The sequence below is a fragment of the Diadema antillarum genome, unplaced genomic scaffold (assembly GCF_040938485.1).
Source record: "Diadema antillarum isolate AM-2024a unplaced genomic scaffold, OU_Dant_1.0 seq00002233_RagTag, whole genome shotgun sequence".
NCBI lineage: Eukaryota > Metazoa > Echinodermata > Echinoidea > Diadematoida > Diadematidae > Diadema > Diadema antillarum.
Window position 1 is genome coordinate 16326 of NW_027272865.1, and position 10246 is coordinate 26571.

A 10246-nucleotide genomic window follows, 5' to 3' on the forward strand; every position below is an offset into this window, starting at 1 on the left:
ACGATGGCTGGATAGCCCATATTCAGCTACAGTATAAGCTGGTCTTCCATGGGGTCCAGTTGGATGTGGGGTGGGACCACTTCACCGGGTTAGACACCCTGCTCTTTGCGATGAATGAATGAAGCGGGATCTTTTACGTGCATGAGCTGTGACTCTCTCATACACGGGACCTCCATTTTATGTCCTATCCGAGGGACAGAGTGTTTTGCCTCTTGCTAGAGGGGACGGTATGTTTACACACAACATTGCTCAGTCCAGACTCGGGTTCGAACCCGGGCCGCGTGATCGTGAGGCAGACGCGCTATCGACTGAGCCAACTCACCGCCCTTGAAATATCAGGAACATGAATTCCTTTTCTTTAAACGACAGTGTTAAATGACAATTCTTTGGATTCATACCAGATAATCGTACCCGTCTAACAGTCTAAGAACACAGCTTGGTAACTTAGTGGCATATTCATTTCGTGAGGAGTAATGTTGTGAGAGGGACCACATATACGTGAAGTGTGGTATTACTAATTTAAAATACATCATATACCGTTGCATACAACAAACTCCTTGCTTCAATTGAAGTCTTACCCGCCGACCCTGCGACAAAGACGATCATTCTTGCTGCCATGCCGACAGGCCTTTCACTTTGTTCGATACGTCATGCTTTAAGCGTTGCATCCGGCGATGTGAGAATTCCCTTACTCAGATGTTTTACAAAATATTTATTGGACTCGAAATTTCATCAGGCCTTTAGGGTGTATACTGTGGGTGAGTTTCTTTTTTCTCTGTGAAAGTTTAAAAAAACCCAACAAAATAATTGCTTAAACGTATCACTTTTACAATGCTAAAATGCATTAATGTCATTCTTCTGTATCATTAAGTAAAATGCGTAAATAATTTCCCAGGCTGAGAATTGAGTCGTGTGAAGGGGGAACCATTTACCACGGATTACATTGGTTCATATCTTGTGAACCTTTTCGATATTTCAACAACTGATCGGCTTTGAGTCTGACAGCAAAATATGATTTGTCCTTTCTGGTTGCTGCTAATGAACGTTTCTTTTTTTTTCATATTTTCTAGATTAATGAAAAGCACGAACCTGACCGTACTAAACGCGACTCTCTTCTCAGGAGTTGGTGCCAGCCTGAAACGATTGTGAGTTTTAATTTGTACGTGTGGTACCAAATGAAGCAAACTCCTTTTATATTTTTTACTTGTGCAAAATCGCATAGCTAAGTCATAGGATGATTCATTTAACTTTATATAGAGATTAATCTAATACATTTTAGATATGTCATGCTTTTGATAATCGTGTCTAATATCAATCAAAGTTTTAAATCATAGATAATCACTCGTATTTCCGCTGAATTAATTTCAGTTAAATCAAGTTTTATTAGTATTACTTACAAGCCACATTTATTTATTTGACGAACACTTTTTTTACGATATATTAGCAGTAATCCGTTGCAGAGGAAAGAAGGAAGTTTTCTCTTTGGAACTGTACAAGCTAAACTACATGTTAAGATGCATATTGTTTTAACTATTTCCACACAAAAAAAAAAGTGTTGTAAAAAGATATGTAGGTGAGGCACATACTTCTGACACTTACCGTTGTGTTTCAATTTGTATTTTCCAGCTGGGCTTCTTAGATTTCTGAGTGACGAAATATTTCTCCCGAATGTATATTTGTTCAGATTTTCTCAATTTGAAAGTAGTATGTGTCAGATATTACACATCTCAATTTTCCACAGGAATCTTCGAGGAACCGAAATACAAACGATCGAACGAGGGACGTTTCTGAATCTTTCTCGCCTGGAAGACTTGTAGGTTAAAATCATGTAGACAACCTACTTCCATTTTTCACGAGCATTTCTTTTTATTGTAATACCCGGCATTCCGTGCTTACAGTTTTCCAGTGCACCACCACCCCCCCCCCCCCCACACACACACACACACACATTGCCAAGTCATTCATAGTTCTGTAATATTCGTAAGTAGGTATATCTTCTTCAGAGAGATCCACATTTACTGTCCTCTCCAAAGATTGTAATTCATCACTTAAAGGTCAGTATCTTTATGGCGTGTCATACTCTCTATGTTCAGCTTTCATGCTCAATATTTTCTGCCTTTTCCTCTAAGGTATTTTCTGAACAGAATACGGGACTTCTAAAAGCTATCATACTTAAAGCACTTTTTAAATCGGGAGCATAATATCATTTCTTCATTTACTTCCTTTTCCCTAAAAGTGAAAGTAAAAACGTATCCATTAATATTTGCAATGTTGATGTTGTAGAAACTATTTACACTTCGAAAAGTGTGAAATAAGCAAAATCAGCTCTTTAGCAGAGTTACCATAACTGTATTTAATGTTGCAACTGATTTGATGTTCCAGCGTCTATTCATCATTAGCGACTCCACTGTACCCAGGTGTCTTTGACGGTCTCCACAGTCTGAAGGCGATGTGAGTTTCGAGATCATTTTCCATTTTCCATCGGTAACCACTCAACCGTATGCAAGAAACCAAAATCTGTCTCATTTCAGAAGCAAGGTTGATATTAGCAGCAGCAGTAATATCCATATATTACGTAATAATATTAAAAATTAAAGCCTATTGTCCAGAGTCAAACGATATTGAAACGAAGACAAGAAGAAAAAGAAGAAAAAAAAAGAAGAAAAAGAAGAAGCAGAAGCAGAACTAGTCCACAATGCTAGCGTTATCTCGTGTGTATCAGGAAGTAAAGAAATCGGGGGTTTTATCGATTAGATGGGGGGGGGGGGGTTTATCGGTGAATATAGTAACCAATGGTGATTCAGACTGGAACCCGTCCTTGCGTAAACCCGGTTTCAATTGCCTTTCGATGTCCACTATACCCGCGTGGCCGATCAGAAGATCACTGAGGTTTCGAGACCATAACGAACATGATCTTCAACCTGTTATTGAAATGCTAGTAAGCATCACCCGATTTAAACTTTGTTCATCTCATTTTAGGTACGTCTACGATCCAAGATTATGCTGCCTAACTCCAGACTACGCCAGGTGTGTCGTCGAGATACCCACCCATCCACTCTTTACCTGCAGAAAGACCTTCCTCCAGAATTCAACCATCAAGACTTTCATTTTTATTCTCGGCATCAGTGCGTTGCTAGGCAACGGTATAGTAATCATCATGAGACTCCGAAGCAAGAGTTCCAGCGATGTAGCTCGTGTCCAGTCGACCCTGATCACCAACCTAGCTGTGTCCGATTTTCTGATGGGAGTCTACATGTTCGTCTTGGCTATCATGGATATCTACATTGGGGAGTCCTACTTCTGGGACGGCAGGGCAGAAGAGTGGCGGTCCAGCACGCCGTGTCAAATATTAGGTTTTATATCAGTTATCAGCAGTGAGGTTTCTGTGTTTATTCTCACTGTGATAAGCGTCGATCGATTCCTCTGCATCATGTTTCCCTTTAGTAGCAATCGCCTGAGACCCATGAGCTGCACCATTGTTGTCACTGTGGTCTGGTTTCTTGCCATTCTCTTGGGAGCAACAAGTATTCTTTTGAACCAGTTTGTTCCTGACGCATACAGCCTGAGTGATGTCTGCGTTGGTCTCCCGTTTATCAGGAAACCCATCAATCCTACTCGACAGGTGGATGATCGAGCCCAGGGTACTTACAATATTCTAGTCTACCAGACTGCTACTACAGCCTCCATCTCGACCTGGCGATTTTCAACCGTGCTTTTCCTGGGCATTAATCTGGTTAGTTTCTTTGTGATTGCCCTCGCCTACATCATGATCTTCATAAACGTGCGCTTTGTACGCACCAAGCTCGGCAAGCAAACAAACCAATCTGCGGGTGAGGTCAAGATGGCGGTTCGGATGTTTCTCATCGTCGGAACTGATTTCTTCTGTTGGATGCCCATCATCATCCTTGGAATCTTGGTCCAAACAGTCGGGATCACGGTGACTCCAGACATCTACGCCTGGCTTGTAGTCTTTGTGTTACCCATCAACTCCTCACTCAACCCTTTCATCTATACCATCGCCCATGTGATCTCGGAGAGAACCAAGAAATAATTCATTTGGTAACAAAATTGATAGCCACCATAAATCATTCTTTGTTTCCTTTCTCAAAAAACACACAAAAATTTGTGATTTGCGACACGCCCCCACCCTCCCTATAGATTTTATGGCAACATGGTCAGTGTGTGTATCAGTGACTGTATGGAGTTGTGTGGAAGTGGAAATCATTTAAGTCGAGCATAGACGAACTTTTCCACTACACCTGTGTTAAATAGCATGACGTTTTGCCTTATTCTATTATAAACATGTTGTAAATCACTGTGTAAGTCAATGGCATGCTCATGAAAGCTTTGTATTTCATGTTGTTCTTCACTAAATTCAAATATTTAGAGAGGAATCTTTCCCTGTTCACTAAGGCTTCTATAGTCACACAATGTTTTCACAATGTTGATAATAATGTTGAATATGTTTTTTTTTTTTTGTCGAGTTTATGAGGAGGAGTAAAAAGGTTTGACTTGTATTTATAGGACTATGTCAAATGCATTCAGGGCTATCACAAATGCACTAAAAACCATATTTAAGACAATTGCACAATGGTAGTTTGATTTAACGTTACGAGTTGAAGAATGCTAGTCACTGCTCCGGATGGCCGTGAGTGACATGTGGTGCACATTGTGTTGATGCACTGTATAGTACGGTCTGCTATGTCGAAATATTAGATCCCGTGAGATTTTCGTGCCAAAATTGATTTTTTTTAGCTAACTTTGTCAATTTGGGGGTGCTAAATCCAAAAAACTTTGGTTCCATTTTTTCCGACCACGTCTTCAGCCGCCATTTTGAATTTCAAAATGGCCGCCATAGCAAACTGTATTTTGACCAAGTTCTCATAATGTGAGCATCATAGAAGGTTCAAATTTGATCCAAAAAGCATGTTTATGATGTTAGACATTCTGATTCACCATTTCCTGATATTGTAGATTGTGTTAATACAATTTTAGGGCTGCCATCTTGAAATTCAAAATGGCCGCCATAGCTAAATGTATTTTGACCTGTATCTCAGGTTGTAAGCATAATGGAAAGTATGAATTTGGGGCAAAAAGCGTGCTTATGAAGTCAGAAATGCTAATATATACATTTTTGTTTTAAATGATGGCTCATTTTGGTTGGCGGCCATCTTGAAATTCAAAATGGCCACCATAGCAAATGTAATTGGGCCTATATCTCATATCGTATGCATTGTGTAAGTTTCTAACTTGGGGCAAAGAGCATGCGTTAGCTATGAGACTTTCTGAAACATCTTTTTCTGAAATGATGGTCTATGTTGATGTTACAGGTGGCCATCTTGAAATTCAAAATGGCCGCCATACCAGAATGTATATTTCGACCCATATTTCATGTTGTAGACAATACAGAAAGTTCACATTTCGGGCATAAACCGGGCTCATGATGTTGAACATTCAGATGCACTTTGATCCCCTCCCTAAAATTGCAGATCATTTTTGAGGCTGCCATTTTATCATTCAAAATGGCTGCTTTTCAGCTAATATCTGTGGTTACAAGCAACTTTTAGGCATATCAATGTTTATGATGGTGTACACTGTACATTTTTTTTTTACAAACACACACACACATAATTATATACATTCTGTAATAATGTATTATTCGCATTTGCTGCCACTCTTGAAATTCAAGATGGATTTCGACCCATTGGTGCTGTAAGATCTTTACCTTGCAAACTCAAGCATGCTAGAGCACTTTCATGTAGGGCCTATGTGTAATTCAATCACTTCAATAAATAGTATTATTATTGCATAGGCGGCGGGACTGCTTCCTGTAGGTACACTGCCATGTTGAAATGCAAAATGGCTGCCATTGGAAACATTCCTTTAAGAACATTGCATTTAGGTAAAACTTGTGAATGGGTAATCATGTGATTCTGGTGTCAAAGCAAATGTCCTTCAAAAGTGCCTCAATAACTGTGTCTGAGTGACTAAATGCCTTCATTTAGACGATTTCGTTGTAGAGTTTAAATAAACATTATTAGCTGTGTACTTACTACAAAAAGGTATGGCTATTTACTTAGTGTCTTCTAGGCTCATTCCCTGCATGTGTTTTTGAAGTCACAGCACTTGTATAGGGCTGTACACAGGGGAGAATTGGTTCTAAATTCTTCCAGAAACAATGACTTTTGCATTTCTTGCCATATGAACATGATAATGAATTCTGTGGCTACCGCTGGTGTAGGAAGCTCAAAGCATTTGATAGCACAGTTTACGTATATCGGCTGGAAATAACTACATGTACAGTGTACCACACCAGGATATATTCCCCTGTAAGTAGAGGCACAAATTAGGTTGAGAAAGTTTAGGACGAGGTTTGTTCTCTGGATGTGTTGTAGCAAGACCCTACGAGAGCAATTTAAGCGGGAGATTGTCCAGTTTGAAGTCATCCACACCCAACTTCTGGAAGGCACGGACTGTGTCATTGCACATTCTGCATGATTCACCCAAGGCTTAGAGAATTCTTGATCCATCTGCTCTTTGAGACATCCTCAAATTTTCAACTTCAGACTGCGCCATGAAGGGCATGACCAAGCAGACCTTTGTTTTTCGCAACAATTTGCAAAACATAATCTCTCAACAATGTCAATTGTACTTTATCATATCCTTTTCCAGTGATGGAGCAGACAATATGCGATGCAGTATTAAAAGTAAAGCAAAGATCCATTAGGAGAATGTAAATGTCAGCGTCTACACGTAATAATCATCAATATCTCTGAAATTCCCTGTTGCTCTTGACGTAGCATCTAATACATGAGGATATCTGCTTCCTCGTTGTGATGGTGACAGCTCCCATGGCATCTTTGATGAGCCTTTTTTTTTCCGTGATGTGGTATCTGTGTCAGATGGAATTGACTGATCAGTATTTCAACTTTCAAGCTGATTATTTGGCTCAGTTTTGTGGGTTTCTAAGGCATGGGTATGAAAGATGAACCTTTATTAGTGAGAATGAGGAGAAGGTCATGAAATTGTGAGATGAAGAGTGATTGTGGAATTACTTAGAACATTAGAACTTATAACTTCCGATGATTGTATCGTCCAGTAATGACTGGATAATGACAGGTCTATCAGACTGTTGTACCGGTAGAAGTGTTATAAGAAGATATGAGTGGTCCTCTTAAGCTTAATGACTTTTGATCCAATCTTACATGGTGTATTTCAATTGCAAGAGCTAAATGCCTGGCCTTTCTCATATTATCCCAGACAGATTTTTTTTTTTGAATTCCTTCAGATACAAATTCTTAGTACAGAACATGAAAACTTCCCTTTTCATCTCTTTCTAGAATATCCTCCTTGGATGTTTCCGATACCTGATTGCCAAACACCACATTCATCGGTTTCAATGCAGTGACAATTTTTGAGATTACCCTAGTGTGATGGTGTTGTAAATTGTTGAGGAATTCTGATGCATCCAAAGTGCCACAGAACTGAGCTATCATTGCTCCTTTGTAGTTTTAGAATCATTGGCGGTACAGCAGTAAGCATCTTGGAAGTCTTGATAATTGATGACCCACACAAGGGCAATCAGAAAAAAACCTACTAATTGATATTCCTTATTCATTCTGTGTTATTCCAGAAATACATCCAGCAATTATGAGCTCCCTGATGAGTTGTTTCATTTTGTGGTCAACAAGCTTATGAATGGGATGCCTGGTAGGGTGACCATGGCATTTCTTGCCATTTGCGAGACTTTTCCTTGTTTGTCTTCATTCTCTCAAGGCAGCATCAAGTTTTTGAAGATCACCTTTAATCGTATCAATGCTTGCTTTTGTACCAGAATAATGTACTGCCTGAGAGGCAAAAACAAATCACGTGTGTATTAAGCGCATAGCTGTAGCACGCAGTACGCGAACCACATACCCGCTTGGCTATTATGGGATGTGGGATGTAACGCTTACACGCTTGCCCACACTTATGGGAAGTGGTATGGGACCCCTCCCCCTCCCCCCCCCCCCCCCTTACGCAGTTTTTGCACCTCAGGATGGCTTGATGACGTCACTGGAACTGTCCTTACAGTCTGAATTCATGGCGGCCATTTTGAATTAAGAGATGGCTGTCGTTCTGCGTGACCTGAAAATGAATTCGGTCTAACCAGGACAATTTTGGCAAATTCATCTAAGGCGCTTACCACAGTATTATATATTTTTCTATGGCCACCATCTTGAATTTCAAGATGGTGGCCTATCTAATGATCCACAATCTAGGAAACAGCTGTACTGGAACGTTGGACACCACAAGCATGTGCATTACTGAAAATTTGATGATACTGCAATAATTGCAACATGAGATATGGGTGAAAACGCTATGGCAGCCATTTTGAATTTCAAGATGGCAGCCTGTAAATTGTATCAAAACAATCCACAATATCAGAAAATGATACATCGGATTGTCTGACATCACAACCATGCATTTTGCACCAAATTTGAAGCTTCTACAATGCTCACTGTATGAGATATGGTTCAAAATACAGTTTGCTATGGCGGCCATTTTGAAATTCAAGATGGCAGTCTACAAATTGTATCAAAACAATGTACAATATCAGGAAAAGATATACCAGAGTGTCTGACATCACAACCATGCATTTTGCACCAAATTTGTAGCTTATATAATGCTCACTTAATGAGATATGGATAAAAATACAGTTTGCTATGGCGGCCATTTTGAAATTCAAAATGGCGGCTGAAGACGTGGTCGGAAAAAATGGAACCAAAGTTTTTTGGATTCAGCACCCCCAAATTGACAAAGTTAGCCAAAAAAATCAATTTTGGCAAAAAAATCTCACGGGATTACATAGTAGCCTCTACTAGTAGTAGGACGTGGGCCCTTCGTACTGCCTTCATTACAGAATAGTGACATAGTCCTGTAGGTTAAAAAGAAAATGTTTTCAAAACGTGATATGAAACCATGGGGGTAGTTTTTGAAACATCGAATATAATACTGTACATGGGGTTTCCACTCTTTAAAATGGTTTTCGTATATTTAGGCAAACCCTAGACATTTGTACCTAGTGAACAACATCTGATGTAACATTATTTTCTTGGTTGCTGTTTTTTAACACTGAACTATGATCAATCCCACATCATACTTGAGTATAACCAAACTATTCTAAGTACGTTGTGTGCATACTGCACAGTGATGTACACCTCCTTGACGTACAAATAACACCTTATCATATATATCAACGCTTTTGTTGTCTATTTCTTTACTGCCATGTGGTTTTGTTATGAGGTTTGGACGATTGTGTTTTGCCATTCAAAGATTTACAGCGTGTATACACAGCATTAAAACCTGGTCATAATAATATATTAGGATATGATTTTAAACTGAATTTGAATTGAATATACTGAAACTGCACCCACAGTATTTTAATACGAGACTCAGTGGACAGTTCCAGCACATTAATGTTCATATTTCACTTCACATGATGAATATATAACACATAAACAAAGAAAAGGACAAACGAGCAAGACTAAACATATAATAAATAGTGGATCATGACTATAAAGTGCGTCATCAGTGTACAAGAGCCACATAGAAGACTATTCTCAATAAGATGTGAAACCATAAAAACAAACCTGCTTGTGACCAGGAAATAAGTATCACGCTCTACTGTGAATACCTCTCGCAATGAAGATACAACACAAAGTATTCATGATATATCTATATAAAACCTAAAATAGCAAGATATAAAACAAAAAGAGGTAAAAGCAAAGAGAATGAACAAGAAGAAGGAGAAGAAACAGAAAGAGAATAAGAGTGAGATGAAGAAAAAAAGGTGACATAGAAGTACCAAAGTATACGATCATAATCCACCATCAAGCGTACAAGGGATTCAATTATAAAAACTAATAATGATTGAAGCTAAAAGCTGAAACCATAGATAAAGCAAGTGCGCATTTCAAATTGATCCGCAGTGAGAGTAGCAAGTATCTTATCATTGAATACCATTGATTGAGTATTTGTTTGAAAATGAAGAGAAGAAGAAAAAAAAGCTTAATCAGATTTTACAGAATTTTGGTGTTGGGTCTAGTAAAAACAATTCTTTTCTGAGTTAACAGTATGCGAGCACGTGGAAGGTGAAATAGATATTTTTGTCTTGTGGGGTTTGTTTGTTTGTTTGTTTGTTCATTTTCCATCTGAGAAGATGGCTGATCCATCTGAGAAGATGGCTGAATAGCCCATATTCAGC

General features: G+C 39.0%; 1 protein-coding gene across 1 annotated transcript; it reads left to right on the forward strand.

Annotated features, from left to right (window-relative positions):
* The first annotated feature begins 1074 nt into the window (after window positions 1-1074).
* LOC139714328 (G-protein coupled receptor GRL101-like) lies at window positions 1075-4051 on the forward strand. Its single transcript, XM_071626039.1, has 4 exons — window positions 1075-1145; window positions 1742-1813; window positions 2383-2451; window positions 2980-4051. Exons 1-4 carry the CDS (start codon window positions 1075-1077, stop codon window positions 4049-4051), a joined length of 1284 nt encoding a protein of 427 aa, XP_071482140.1.
* Window positions 4052-10246: the final 6195 nt, after the last annotated feature.

What these genes read in the sequence shown, in the direction of transcription:
- LOC139714328 (XM_071626039.1), top strand. Translation starts at nt 1,075, where the DNA reads ATGAAAAGCACGAACCTGACCGTACTAAACGCGACTCTCTTCTCAGGA. An exon ending in GGTGCCAGCCTGAAACGATT is followed by an intron (nt 1,146 to 1,741) that starts GTGAGTTTTAAT and finishes AATTTTCCACAG; the next exon opens with GAATCTTCGAGGAACCGAAA. An exon ending in CTCCACAGTCTGAAGGCGAT is followed by an intron (nt 2,452 to 2,979) that starts GTGAGTTTCGAG and finishes ATCTCATTTTAG; the next exon opens with GTACGTCTACGATCCAAGAT.